This window comes from Abrus precatorius, unplaced genomic scaffold, assembly GCF_003935025.1.
Source record: "Abrus precatorius isolate BTA unplaced genomic scaffold, Abrus_2018 Scaffold4, whole genome shotgun sequence".
Taxonomy (NCBI): domain Eukaryota; kingdom Viridiplantae; phylum Streptophyta; class Magnoliopsida; order Fabales; family Fabaceae; genus Abrus; species Abrus precatorius.
The window spans coordinates 17,008,328-17,023,689 of NW_020874384.1; the positions used below are offsets into that span (position 1 = coordinate 17,008,328).

The window sequence follows — 15,362 nt, forward strand, 5'->3', positions numbered from 1 at the left end:
TGGTATTCAATTCGCACTGCACAGCTTAAATTTTATATTTATAAAAAGGTTTTTATAAACACTGAGATGTGGATGGGACTTATGTTCTGATTATTGTTTGAGAATTATAATATGTTTGAATTATGCTTAAGTGAACATGGATTCACGTTTATTTCAAACTTAATAATTATGGATTTTTAAGATGGATTTACGTTTACAAAACTTTTGACATGTTTTTTTTCCTATGTCTATACTAAAATACTTTTAGACTTGGATTTTTACACGAAGCCCAAACGATAATCAAATAACATTCCAGTGTGTACGTCTTTTTTTAAAAAACAAATATAATTGGGTATGTCTATCTCCGAATGATGTAATTTGCATTCACCCATTGTAAAGTCTGCAGTTTTATTGATTTGGGCCTTGGCCCCATCTGATTAAAAGAAAAAACAGAAATGAATATGAGGCCCGTAAAAATACTAAGTACGCCCACAAGCCCAAATTCTACCTGCTAACGATCTTCTCTTTTCCTCAAACAACGCCAGCAATACACTATTTTAAAATTATTGTCAAAAAATTAATTTAAAAATATAAAACACGTTAAAAATATTTAAAAAGTGTGTTATTAGTATTTATTTAACACTTGAATTTTTTTTAGTTTTATTTAAATCAAATTGTACAATAATTTTTTAAATTTAATACATCATCACTCAATCATATACTGACACATCAACAAAAATTGTTGGGCTCTATGATAATTAATATAAAAATGTATTTACGATATATTTTAATTAATTAATAAAAAATATTTTAAATTAATAAGGCACCAAATTATTTTAAAAGAATACAAAATTTGTAGTATCCATGTAAAGAATAACGACAGTACCTCGACCCAATTGTTTAATTCGGGAATAGGACAATAATAGAGGTGAGAAATTAAGAACGTCGAGTTGGCACATTTTAGAAGAATAATGTTTTTCTTTTTCAATAAAAAAGATAGGGTACGCCCCAGTGTTACTGTCCTACGCTGGACTTATTAGCCAGTACTTTTTGTTGCACAGTGGAATTTCACTTAACAATATGAATATTTGATGACATTGTCAAAGATTTTTAAGATTACTTTTTAACATAAGTGATTTTTTCAGATTATGGTTAAAAGTTATAGTATTAATTTTTAATGATTATAATATAATGGGAGGGCACAGGTGAAAGTTGCAGTTGACCTCTGATTGACTTTGATATGGGGTGTACAATAACTGGTTTGGTTAAAACAAAATCAAGCAAATATTGGTCCTACCATTCCCAATTTTGGACCTCACTCCTCATTTTCTTTCGTACAATCCACCTCATACTCCTACTATGCAGAAATGTACGAACTCATTCAAGTTCAGCAAAATTGTTCAGAGTTTGATAAGTCTCAACAGTATTGGATCTTAGATAATTTGATATCAACTCCATCAGTGACAAAAGCAAGTTTGAGATCTAGTACCAAATATAACACCGATGACAATTTTTGTTACTCAATTACAGCCGATCATATTGACCTCGCATCATATATTATTTCTGCTTCTTATTCTTTTTAACTAAACAATAGAAATAGAATTGACTATTACTTTTTTCTTTTCTTTCAAACAATAACACAGGATGAAATTTATGGAGAGTCATTTTTTTTATTGAATATTTTTTTACAAAAAAAAGTTATACTTAATTATATTAATTAACAGATAATAAATCATTTTAATAAGATATAATTCTTTCAACAATACTTTTTAGTTATGATCTAATATATATGTAAAAAAAATATAAAACAGAGGATAAATCCATACGAGCATGCCAATTTTATTTTACTTTTGGGCATAAGCATGCCATTTTAAAACAATGCAAATAATTAAAACTAAAAATACATAAAAATTATAATTTGCTTCAATAAAATGTTAGATAACTACTTACATTTGAAAGCTAATCATATATAAGAGCCTTAGTTGTGGTTTGTTATATTTGTATAATATTTTTCTTTTAAGATATTTGCTCAAGTATTTTTCTGTTTTTTAGTGTGTTTTCGAGACACTACTGCTGCACTAGTTTCTTTACTACTTGACTATTATTGTCATAATTTAAAGAATATATATATATATAATGCAAAAAGAGTAATATTTTCTTTTTCAATCTGGTCCCCACCTCCGTTAGACACGGGCTGGGAAGTGCGAGTGATGGATATAATAAAAAGATGCGTACATTTTCAGAGATTAATTAATCTCAATTTCTTGTCAAAGTACACAGTGGGGGGTCGTATTTGGACATTTCTATATGAAGTATATAGTATTAATCTAATTATTCCTCTATTATGCTCGTAAAGATAATATACATACTTGCCTAATATTTGATTGAATAATATTATTTTAACATCCAATTTGATTGTCTATATTAAACACTATACAAATTAAAAAATAATTATATTATAATTTTATAAAGTATGCACCAAATCGAATAACAGTTTTTCCACAAAAAAGAAAGATGCGAACTATCATTCTCGTTTATTGGTCAAAGATATCACATTTCTTAGTCCCCACTAAAGAACGCACAAGAAAAAGTAGGGGCTGACCCCCTTTTTGTCACTTATTTGAGCTATAAGAAATCTATGGATAATTAACAATGAAGAAGATGCCTTCTTAAAGTTACAGTCAGTAGCCTCATTATCATATAAAGGAAAAATAATGTCAACTAAATTAGCGTAGTTAGCAAGGAGTAAAGCCTTGGAATGTAAATACTATTAAACGACTTAAAAAAATGAATATAAGTTTATCATAAAAATGTGCTATCATTCTTTCTTCAGAAAAGAAACCAAAAGGTAGCAATGGAAAAGAAAAGCATGAACTAGAGCATCAAGTGTGGTCTGATTTTTTAATTTTTGAGGCACTCAGTGTATAGGAAGGAGAACGGTGGGGCCATGGATGCTAAAAGCTTTGGGTTTTCGTGAAATATTGAACAAGTGTTTTGCACAGTTTGTGCATGACAAGTATGGGCTTTCCAATGAAATGCCAAGTTATCAAATCGACGCAGAAATTCCTTTTGGTTCCTTCTTTAGTGGGGCATGAACATCTTAGTCTAGTAGTGTTTGGCAACTGGCATCACCATCGATGTTTAAAATCATCCTAAATAATGCATATCTATAATTCAATGGAAAAGATAGACACATGAAAATCTACGCGGATCGGAAAAAATATATATATTCTTGGTTTCATCCAAAGGCGGTTGTAAAGATGACCAAAGAAATTTTATTGGAAAGAGAGCAAGCAAAAACAAAATAGACGGACAAATCCATAATTTGCTTCCCAGATCTTGAAACAAGCTTTCAGGTGTTTTCTTTAATTTAACTCTTCTAAAATTAACAAAGATGTACTTGAAAAGATAAAATATATTTATAACACTTAATTAAAAAATCAATAATTTTTAAAAAAATCTTTCACAACTTTATAATATATTATAACGTGTTTATATCTGATCATAATCACAACCATCGATTTTCTAAAATCAATGTATTGGGACAAGATAAATAGAGATTTGGATCTCTTAAGTGATATTAAGTTCAATCTTAAAAATTGATGCTTACGAAAAAAAATAAGATTAAATGAAAAAATGAATTAAAATACATTAACAATATAAAAAATTACAAAATAATATGATTACAGATTTACATATAAAATAACTTATAATTAATTGTTCATATAAAATTTTCATTAATAATATTTTAAAATTAAACTCAAAATTGTTTAAAAGAACCCCACCTTAACTCCAAACATACCCAAAAATTTGTAACTCACCAAATTAAAAAATATTTCAAGACATCGGAACAGAAACACCACTTTATGTAATTAATCATGTTTGCTTTTAAGTTTGCAAAGTTTAAAATGACGATTCCAACGATATTTTCTTTCGTAACTGTTGTCCAAACTACAACTTGGAAATTCCAAAATGAAAACCAAACACCCCATTAGACTTTAAACCTTCATCTCTCAATTACAACTATTACACAAGTAAATAACTCAATTAAATATTTGTATAATAAACTCTTATCAAATAAATATTTATTTATAAATTTAATCATAAATCTAATTAAAAAAGCTAAAACAAATTTAAGAAAGGTTATAAACTGTGATAAAGATGAAATAAACACGCGGAACTTCATTTAACACTAACCCCATGTCCATTCCAATGAGAGAGCTGATAATGTTACCAACACTCTTTTAATTTTTCAATAATATATCAATGTATAATTGAATGATAATATTTACACTAACCTCAAGACTTTGTGCACAAGTACATAAGTAGATAAACAATATATAGCAAAAAAAAGGCCCCCACGGGATAACAATCTCAAAACTTTACATGTCGCAAACCCAAAACTTGAACATAACTGTACATCCAACACACCCACAGCTTAACAATGACAGATGGGTTACCTGCCTTTATTCCTCCTCAAGACAATTTTCACCAAAAACATAAAAAGAATAGTTTCAAAATTCAAATTAAATGGGTGTGAACGATAGTAACTGAACACTGTGGGTCAACCATATATGTTAATGCTAAAAAAGACCCAAACAATAACTTGAATGCCACAAGAGATGTTACTTGACATCTAATTATGGCCCCTAGGAAAGTTTAATGATGATTTAGCTAAATTAGGAAACCAAAGGTAAGAAGAAAACCAAAAAATGACAAGATTGAAAACTTACTCCTTAACGTCAAACTCGGCAACTTACTAATACATCTAATTCCCCCCTATAATGGAACCAATTCCCGAGGACCCGAAGTTATAAGAAGTAGTCAAGGCTGTTCCCACAAGATGGAATCATTTGACATAACCAATCAAGATTATCAGCACCAGCATTTAATAAAATTTACAGTAGTTAATCGTTTGTTTTTAAGGAGCAAGAATCACTTCGAAGTACAAAATCGAGAAGAAAGCTACTATTACACGACAGAGAGACATTACAACTGAGCTACACATCTCCCAGCATCAAAACCCAACATGAAATTGTCTCTTCAACTCAGTCTCCTTAGCATCCCCACCGTACTAATGTGCAGATCTCAAGAATATGATGACATCATTTAAAACAAAAAGAAAACACTATGTCATAGTAAAAAAAATAAACGAAGCAACCTATAGATATGTGGCAAAAAACAGAGAGGGGCATCAGTAAGGAGCATGATAATACCCGGTTGGAGGTCCCATTCCATTGACTGGGGGCATTCCATAAGGCATCATTGGCACAGGACCTCCAGCATAGTATCCGGTGCCATTCAGTTTGGTCAAGCTAGATTGGCCTTGCATCCCTTCTCTTGCATACTGATGCCACAGCTGCTGCTCCTGCACGAGCAAGTGCTGCTTTTTCTCCATATCAGCCATTTGCACATAGGATGGAGGAGGAATGCTCAACGATGCAGCAAATGGATCCTGATTCACTGGCTGGACAGATCCATCTGGGGCTGGGAGAGCCAAAACTGGAGTTGTAGTCTTTCCCGGCCCTGGCAATGCCACACTGCTTGCACTCCCCCCACTCAGTTGGGAAGTGCTGACATGCTGCCTGACCATTCCTTGATCGTACATGCCAGTCAACAATAAGGGATCAAACCCACCACCTAAAGTTGCCTTCTGCTTTGACAAATTGCTAGCAGTCTCTACCAATGCCAATTCCCAATCGGCTTTCCCAGGTTCTGCAGCTGGGGTTTGCCAAGCTGAAGTCACCTCTGGCTGTCCATTTGATGGGAAGGCTTCCCATGATCCATTGGCATTATTAGCTGGTGCACCAGCAAAGAGTGCCAAAGCCAATTTATTACCCTGGTCATCTGCAGTGACTGCATCATCTCTCAGATTCACCAAGTCCTCTGTAACTTGTGGCTGCTGTGGCTTAGGCTCCGGCTCAGGTGGAGGAGGAGGGTTATAATTCTCAGGTGGAGGCAGTGCCTTGATCTCATTCATATCCGGAACAGGCTCCTCCTCTACTTTTTCCACCTGCGGCGCTTCCTCTTTCCTCTCTGGACTTTTTGGCCTCTTGGCCCTGTCCCTTACAAACTCCTCCAATGTCTCCAGCAACTTGCTAGTAATCCTCTGAACTTCTGGATACTCCGAGGACCTTGCCACACCTGTGTCCTTACACCAATTGTAGAAGGCAACCAACTCATCGATCTGCTTAGCAGCACTGGCATAACTATCAAAGGCCTTCACGCAATCAGGGTACTCCATATCAAAGAATTTGTCAAGCAACACAGCCAAAACCTCACATATATCAGCATACAACTGAAAACTCTCCTTGACCACAGGATACAACGCAATCAAAACCATCCTGCTATTCTTGGCCAACCCAGTAGGCCTACAAGCCAAGAAACGATCCAACAACCTCTGCAAGTGACCCATCTTGCCAAAAATCCTCTCCGGCTGCATATCCCTCAAAGGAGTCACACTCACAATCCTTTTCTCTTCCCTCCCCGTCGTTTCAGTCATGTCCCCGAACGATCTCGTCCTCCTCATCCCATTCCCGTTCCCATACTCCCCTTCCCCTCTAAATTCCCCACCTCCGTATTCATATGGCGGCGACCTAAAATTGTCTCTTCCACCAAACCTATCGTCCGGCCTAAAACTGTCCCTCCCACCAAACCTATCATCTGCACCGCCAACACTACCCCCAACACTGCCACCGTTGGCACTCTTTCTATCAAACAGCATCATTTCAAGACGCTGATCAAGATACATAGCATAGGTCCTCACAAAAGCAGAGTGATCCCAAGAGCTCGAGTGAGCTTCATCTCTGAAATCAGACATGTTGAGGAGCCTGGTTCCTCTACGGGTGGCGTACAGGATCTCCTCCTGGAACAGCGGTGGACCCTCGTTCATCAAGCGGTGCACCAGCATGAGCGCCTTGAGCGCCACAATCCAGTCGCGCGTCTTCCCCAAACGCTTCGACACCGCGGAAACACACGCGTGGACGTATCCACGCGAGTACGACATGAGGTTCAAGATCTCCCTTATGTACTTCTCGCTCGCAGGATCATCGTCGTGACTCGTCGCCTTCACAATCGCAACCTCCAAATCCGGCGCCATGTTACTCGCCACCTTCGCTATTCCAATACTGGTCTGGTCCTTCACCACCCCAATCGCCTTCCGGATCGTCGTCGGAGCCATCGGAAACCCAAGCCTTATTCACTCACACTCTTCCGATCTAACTCCCTGAATCGTGAAGCTACGAATCGAACATTCGCTGAATTAATTAACAAATTTCCTAAAATAGAGAAGCGTTTAAATTAAATAGAGTCAATTCCTAGATGTTAAGTCCTTGAAGCTTACCTCTCCTCCTAGATCCGCGCACGGACCCGAAATAGTGGTATGGAGGCTCCGATTGGGTAGGTCTGGTCCTAGATTATGGTGCGAGGTGTCCGGAACAATGGCCAATGAAGAATAAAAGAGTCAAAAGGCGCGAACCCTGTGATCTGTGTCTTAGATCTGTGGCAATGGCGATGAGAGAGAAATAAAGAGAGAGAGAGAGAGAGAGAGAGAGAGATGGAAAAGGGGGTTGTAATAGCTACCGTCTACCGGGACTGTGTCTGAAGAATGGAGGAGGGTGGAATTGTGTGCGTCGCGGGTTTATTTTACTACCATACGATGCGTACGGTTTACGGTGATGTGGACTTGTTTTCTTCATGGTGATAGTGATTTTCTTTCTGATTGTTTGTGTTTGGTTGGACACGTGGCAGTGTATGGTGCGGTGATAAGGTGGCCCCACTTGAAGTACGATTTGTGATTTGAATCTGGTGTGGGAGGCGTCGGTGGGAGGTTAAAATGTGAAAATGCCTTTGTATTTATGGTAAGCAACGAATGTGGGGATTTTGTCTCGTGTGCTTGCCTTTTCTGGTTATTTTCACCCTCATTCTTTCTTTATTTTATTTTTCTACTTGTTTATTGGCGTTTTAATAGTATAGCTTCTACTTTATATTTTTAAGTTACAGTGATTCTCTTCTTTTGGTTAAACAATATTAGTTTGTATTATCTTTTAATTTATGTAATGCAAATGGATTTTAAAAGGGTTACATAATTACATATATGGAAAAATGTAAGGTTTCGTTTTGAGGTGAGATGCGGCTCTCTCTCTACTCGAGGGAATGGAAATGGAGTTACAGGAATTAGGAAAATATATTAATTAATATATATCAAAAAGTTAATAATTATTTTACATGTAAAAAAAATGTAAAGTGATTTTATATATAAGATGTAAGTTTTAAATACGGAAAGAATAAATCAAGTTTTGAAATTTTGCAGTTGCTTACAAAATATGTTTCGTGTATTATATTTTTACACAATTCAAATAATAGTTCTGATTGAATCAATTCAAATAATAATTTTTTTCTGAGGTCATATGAGTGAAAGAGAGCAAACATACTGAATTGAAAAAAAAATAAAAATATAACACAATAGAGGTAGCACGGTTTACTTGCCAGCTCAAAAACGAGAGGAAATGATAGTTTATTGGGTATAATTTTATAGTTGTAACAACTCGTAAACAGCTCGTGAGAAGAAGATCACAGCTGACTCTGAATTAGTAATTAGCTGTTGAATCATTAATCCAACGCATGCTTTGAATGCTTTATTGACCCTTTAAATGACTTCTTTGCTCATCCTAGTTAATTTTGATTCACCAAGATTTATCAAAAGCGTAGACTTTAATTTAGTTCCTTTTTCAACGATGACTTCGTATTCGTTCTAAATCCCTGTCAACCGAATCCTCCAACCTAATGTTTTCAAAGGAGTTCACAGGCTATATATATATATATTATCATCAATTGTGAAAATATATTTTTTGTTCTATATTTACTTGCTTAAATAAATTGACTAGTGTAAAAATATATTATTTTGCATATAGTTATTATAAATAAGAAAAAAATATCACTTTTGTAATTATTAATAAATAATAAACCATTTTTATATTTCTTTACTTGATATGAATTTTTAAAAATGTATATTACTATGGTCTTTAAATAATATTTTTTTAAATTAACATTTATACAATAAATTTATCTTATTAAATTTAAAAAGACTTTTGAATAGTTTTAAACTTGACCTTTTAATTAAAGAAGTCTTGATCTAATTTATTGGGCAAGTTAGGTCGTTGGGCAGTGTCCAACTCTAATTTATATAAATTAAAAAATCGACACTGACAGAAGTGGTCGCGTGGCCTAATGGATAAGGCGCTCGCCTCCGGAGCGGGAGATTGTGGGTTCGAGTCCCACCGTGATCGAGGCCAAGTTGTTTTTATTTCAATTTTTTTTTTCAATCGCACTGAATTTAATTCAACCAATTTTCAAACATGTCAACAGCAACTAAAATAATATCCTTCATTTTTGACCTGAATTGAAACAAGGAAATTAAGAGTTTTTCAGTTGAAACATCAATTTTTCAATTGAATACCGCATACTACTTTTTCACATAAAATAGTAAAACACCCTTGAGAATTGACAGGCCCCTCTTATGGAACAATCTCACGGTCAAGTAAAACTACATTATTCAATATTGACCGAGAAATACAAGTACAGAGGAAGAGATAAGTGTGTTGAGTTCTTTATATCATTTTTTTCTTGTTTCCTCTATTAACTTCCACTAATGAAAGCCATAGTCTGCTATAGATTATATACCATAGGGTGAGTAATGGCTGCAATTTCAACCAAGTTACCAGGAAATGGATCCTAAAAATAACACACAACAGGGTATCTGAATTTTCCTATAGTAACTACCGCCTAAACACTTATCATCCTTGATTAGGGCTACTGTCAAGTTTTTCCAATGTTTATGTTATATTTAGAATTAGATTAATTTGGAAATTTTGACACGTTATTAATTAGATAAGCTTATAAATTAAGAGGACATTTTATATTTTCTTACACATAGAATAATTATCATAGTCAATATTAAATTACTGGATAGTAAGATTAATGATTTATGTAAAAAATCGTAAATATTTTTTAATCATACCCTAAGCCTTCAGGAGTGAAAGGAAAAGGTTGATATAAAGTCGTATATAATGGTTGTCACATGCTCTGGAGTGACAAGTCACAGAAGAATTTACTGCAACAAAATTTGAGGTGATTTGAAGTTCATCATTACTCAGCTTTATGGACAAACAGACAAGAGAAACCAAGAACAGACAAAAATAAAAACTACAAAAAAAAGCGATTCCATACTTCTCTTTAGAGGCAGAAAAGGGTGGTTACAAGTTAAGGTTTAGGCACGGTATTCAATATAAAGGAAGAGCTTTGACCTCAGAACACGAGTTATTCACATGCTATTAGAGTATAATTGACTAAATGACCAGGAATTTGACCGTTGCTGCGTTATTTTTCTAAATAAACAGTTTAGGGAAGGATTAGTCCTTGACACAAGGAATTTTAGTTAATTAACAACAAATATACATAGTCAACCCCTTTAAATTGTGGAGGAAGGCTGAACTTGTTAGTGTTTTTTGGTAAGCTTCGAGCTTGATCAAAGAGGAGATGGAACAACTGAAATTCTGATAATGTAAATGTCACAAGGTATACAAATTATAAAACCCGAGAATTTAATATTACCATATGGACAAAGATCAAAGAAAGACCTTGATTGGTTCATTCTTTCTTCATGCACAATCTCATCCATATAAGCCCCCCCAACTACTTAATTATAGGTAGAGTTTGCCTTGCAGATTACTTAACATTTAACAAGTACAAAGTGTTATTATATTAAATCATTTTTCTCAATTTATCCATCATGGGCAAATATTGGTTAGAGTCCGTACATTCGTGCCATTTTACATAAAATAGAAAGATTATTTGGCAGATGTTGAAATTTGAAAGTTCGATCAGGTTACTTGTGATTGAAACAAATACAAAATTATTAAAGAATCAAAGCTGAAGCAAGTAATTTGTAATCTGAATTTTCATACTTTGCTTTTGCTCAACCTATTCAAGCAAATACTTTTTACCGAACCGAGCACCATAAACAGCATCAAAATACAAATTGTAAACTGTCAAGTAGCTTCATTTCCATTCCTCACCATCACCAAACGCCGCACCGTACCGATGAAGGACCTGCAAATCAAGAAGATGTTATTCTTGGGATACCTTTCGATTTTAAACTAATATTCCTAAACTTTCTTTTCTTTTCTTTTTTTCCTGTGGCATAAAGCAATCAATGAAAATATGTCATCACTGCATATATAAACATAAAAAATATGCACATACTGCCATGGAACATGTCCAACTAGCAGCCAATCCCCTTGTTCGTTTTGAAAGGTGACTTTATAACTTTCTCCAGCTTCCTCAAATTTTTGGTCTGTGCATATATATAACATGTAGAGGCCAAAGCAAAAATCAAATCCACTATATATACTTCACAACAAACCCACAAGAAAACGACAAAAAAAAATAGAATCTTTCACTTACACTTAGCAAACATGCTAATCAATGTGCTTGTTAGTGTTTGGTAAGAGTCGTAAAGCCTCAAATTGATTTTCCTTCCTATGGCTACCCCTTCCATGTTAACCTTGACATACAAAGAGTTCGATCCTACACTTCGATTCTCATTAGCTTGCATCCTATCGTTCCTGATTTGGCCTCTTGCAGGCTGCTCGTGATGGAGTTCTTTCCTCCTCCATGATTTAATTGGTGGCCACCCCACCAAATGATTTTCTTCGTTGTTCCTGCATGTACATCATAAAAGTAAAGATATATAAATGACATTATTTTAATTTTACCTCGAGATATATCATATATTGATATCATATATGAACAAAATGTTCAACCAAATCACTATTTTACTAGCTAGTTCTACAAGGATGGAAAACATAGAAGTAAAGGCACAACTCACTTGTTTGTTGTGTGAATGTTTCTTTGCATCTTTTCACTTCGGTCATCTTCCTCGTTTGGCTGTCCACTCCAAACTAGCAAAGGCAAAGGTTTCAAAAAATGTCCAAAGGACTCATCAAAGCTGCGTTTGTTTTTGACATGATTTTTGCCTTCAGGACCGCAACTGGGTCTCCATAAGTCTAAACTCACTATCTGTTTTGACTTTATTAAACCAGGGTTGTTAAGGTCGAACCCCTCAATGGGATTGTTGTGAGTGGGGAGGGCCAGGCCTAACTGAAGCTCCATGTAGTGCAAGAAGCTAATTAAGATATTCAATAGACAAAGGAGAATATGTATATTGTGAAAGTTTCGAAGTTAGATATAAACTAGCTTTCTCAAAGTTATTGGGATTATTTGACCTTAGGGACTTGTAGGCATATAATATATATATATGAGTGTGCATGTGTGAGTGAGGCAGAGGAATGAAAAGGACTATTGTCTTGTGGAACAAAGATAGTTAGAGACAGCATGGAAGTTGGGTCGGCTAAAAGAGTAGCAGCATTATAAGCTAGTTGAGGAATGTGAGCACCAACGTGCCACAGCCACTTTACCCGCTTTCTTTTATTTGTCTCAATTTTCCTTCCAATGTGTCCCCACGTATGCATATATTCCCTCTCTCTAGCTTATTGCTTGGGTTTATTATACTTAGTATAATGTATTAATGTTTTAGGGAAGTGTCATATTCATTAACACCATAATTTGGTGAAGATGATCATTCTGAAAAGACTACGGATTAGGTTCATTAACAGTAGGAAGAATCTAATCTTGAAAACAATACTTTTATACATTTAGAAATAAATAAGACATAGACAGATAAGCTGATCCAGAGAGATAATATTTTATCGAACGGAATAACTTGTATTTGCATATGATACGATTGGCCATCTAATTCTTTTTCAATGGAATCCCTTTCTAGCGGAACATTGTGTGTCAAATTTTATGTCGCCACCACTGTTACTTTTGATTCTAATCAATCATGTTGAAATTGTATCAAACTCTTTAGCCGCTAATCATAATAACCCTGCTTGACCATAAACTTGTAGCAAACAAAACACAATTAATTTAAGCTAGACAATTATGAAAGTTGAAATACCTAGCTTCCAAACAAAAAACATAAAAAAGGCAAGAAACTAGTAGTTCATGCACCTATTGATATTGTTTGCTAATATGTCCAATATGTCGGTTGATGCCCGTCAAAGATATCATGATTTTAGAACTCACACAACTTCCCTGTTTCCACTGATACACTTAGCTAGAAAATATTCGCTTCATCTTTATTGATTATTTGATTATAATAACAATTTTAATTAATTAATTCTCCTAATTACCTATATAATATGTTCCTCTTAAAAATTAAACAATTAATTAATAACGTGTCTCTCAATTGGCTTTGGTTTTTAATTCTACACTATTGATTCCAATCCATATATGAAGGACTTAAGAGTTAAGAGAGATAGAGAAAGTGAAACGTGGAACTCGACAAAGCAACTTAGAACATATCGTATGGTTAGGTATATGCTCCAAAATACTAGTGTTGGGTTGCTAATACAGCACAATGGAGTGCTGGTCCAGAGAATGGGAAGGTGTAGTAGACCTTGTGAAGGCCACGTGATGGTGCAGGGCAAATGGCAAATTATGCTATTCACTGAACCCCGCACGACCACTGGAACCAGTTCCATCTAGTTCTCGTGCGGTGAAGGTTGCAAACTCAACTAGTAGGACCCTAAACTATGATGGGTCTAATTCATTGCTTGCCCTTTACCTGGCATTGATTACTGCACCCACACCCTACAACTCAATCACTCTGCAACACTTGGTTAACAATGCGTCTTCATAAGTGGCCTGTTTGTTTGTTGTTTAAATTACTTTTTAGGCTAAACTAATTAATTTGTAAAGTAAGAAAACTCATTGGTGTAATTTTTAGAGGTCGTGAATTTTATGATGCGTGGACTTTGTTTTATGAAATGTAGAGTTGTTTGATTTAAATTTGTTTTTTTTATAATAAAATGTGTGATTCAAATTAATTTATGCATGCATTTCAATCTCATTTGATGATCCAAATTAACTCTTTTTTAAAAAAATTAAGCAGGATTTATTTTTAATATTAGTTAATTCACTAAAATTTACGATAAAGATAAGTAGGTAAAATGAAACCAATCCTCCTATTAGAAAATAAGTTTTTTCTTATAATCTGAATTGAAATCTAAACTGGTAAGATAGGATGTCACCCTCGAATCTAAATGACGGAAAGCAATGCAAAGCAAAGCGTGGCAACTGGCAAGATTGAGTTTAATGTATGGCCCACTTCAAAGAAGCGATATGCATCAAAGCACTGTGGCTTGAGTTCCCAGAGCAAGTTTGGTGGCTTTTGCCTTTGATGAGAGGACGAGAAAACTTGGGCAATTTACGTTAAAGATTGAAGTGCTTTTTCAGTTATTTTAAGGTTTAGTTTGAATAATTGCTTTGGGAAAAGAAATATTAAATTTTAACAAATCACAGACTAAAGAAAAATAATATTACACAATTTTTTTTTATATAAATATACGAATTAACAACATTTAAATTCTCTTAAATTAAAAACATACACACGGGTTGTCAATGTGTTAATGATAAACACATGTTGAACATAACATGCACCAACGTACTGATAGTTTGTTTGATTTTTTTTAGAATATATTTAAATTTATATTTATTTAACATTATAGTTGTAATTTTTGTGTTAATATTATATTTTCAAGTTGTTAACGTGTTTCAAAACATAAACTAAATTTTTATTTATAATTATTACAACATTCGAACTCGCAGATGTTAACAAATTGATCAAGTGAAAACAAGATAAGCCCAAGCAGGAATTAAAATCCCCAGTGATTGTCAAGTTGTCCATGATATTGCCCGGGGTAATACAAAATCAAATTATTAGCATGTAAGGCGTAATTATTATGCATAAATCATGATTACTTGATTTAATTTCTCATAACAAGCTAGAACAACTATATTTTTAGAGGGAACAAAGCAAAGACATTTCTAATCTTTGCTTTACGTGTTGTCCTACTAAACTGATGCAAAACATGGCATACTTAGACCTTTCTCTCTCTTATTATTATTGCTGGTGAAAATGTTTTCATTGCTTTTCGTAATCTAGAACATTTTTCTGTCTTTAAAAAAGGAGGGGGCGAGGGGAGACATTAGTCTCAACGTAGAAAAAAATGTGAATGGAAGAAGACCTTTAAAAGAAAAGGTACGCCATCGGGCGATATGATTTTTCTGGAAGAAAATTAAAGAAAGAAAGTTAGGACTCAAAGTAGTTTATCATACGAATATGGTAAAACAAATTAGCTTAAAAACACACATAGAATTTCTTTTAGTCACGTTATGATTTACGCTTGTTCTTATATTAACTTGAGATGTTATATGTGTACATAATATGTTAAGCTGTTCAGAAGATAATAGATTAATAA

The 15,362-nt window shown here is 34.2% G+C and overlaps 2 protein-coding genes and 1 non-coding gene across 3 annotated transcripts; 1 reads left to right on the plus strand and 2 right to left on the minus strand.

Moving 5' to 3' along the window:
• Positions 1-4,168: 4,168 nt before the first annotated feature.
• Positions 4,169-7,597, minus strand: LOC113865177 (probable clathrin assembly protein At4g32285). Its single transcript, XM_027499569.1, has 2 exons — positions 7,322-7,597; positions 4,169-7,217 (listed from the first exon to the last, which is right to left on the minus strand). The coding sequence occupies exon 2, from the start codon at positions 7,157-7,159 to the stop codon at positions 5,174-5,176; it is 1,986 nt and encodes a 661-aa protein (XP_027355370.1). The 5' UTR covers positions 7,160-7,217; positions 7,322-7,597; the 3' UTR covers positions 4,169-5,173.
• Positions 7,598-9,193: 1,596 nt separating this feature from the next.
• On the plus strand, positions 9,194-9,266 carry TRNAR-CCG. Its single transcript has one exon. It is a non-coding gene; the product is annotated as a tRNA-Arg (tRNA).
• Positions 9,267-10,794: 1,528 nt separating this feature from the next.
• On the minus strand, positions 10,795-12,239 carry LOC113865770 (auxin-responsive protein IAA28). Its single transcript, XM_027500511.1, has 4 exons — positions 11,867-12,239; positions 11,443-11,699; positions 11,242-11,332; positions 10,795-11,088 (listed from the first exon to the last, which is right to left on the minus strand). The coding sequence occupies exons 1-4, from the start codon at positions 12,148-12,150 to the stop codon at positions 11,028-11,030; spliced, it is 693 nt and encodes a 230-aa protein (XP_027356312.1). The 5' UTR covers positions 12,151-12,239; the 3' UTR covers positions 10,795-11,027.
• Positions 12,240-15,362: the final 3,123 nt, after the last annotated feature.

Bases quoted from the DNA above. Each gene is read 5' to 3' on its own strand.
- LOC113865177 (XM_027499569.1), bottom strand. From the start codon at position 7,159: ATGGCTCCGACGACGATCCGGAAGGCGATTGGGGTGGTGAAGGACCAG.
- LOC113865770 (XM_027500511.1), bottom strand. From the start codon at position 12,150: ATGGAGCTTCAGTTAGGCCTGGCCCTCCCCACTCACAACAATCCCATT. The intron at 11,700-11,866 runs GTGAGTTGTGCC...ATGTACATGCAG, and splicing joins AACATTCACACAACAAACAA to GAACAACGAAGAAAATCATT. The intron at 11,089-11,241 runs GTATGTGCATAT...CTTGATTTGCAG, and splicing joins GTTGGACATGTTCCATGGCA to GTCCTTCATCGGTACGGTGC.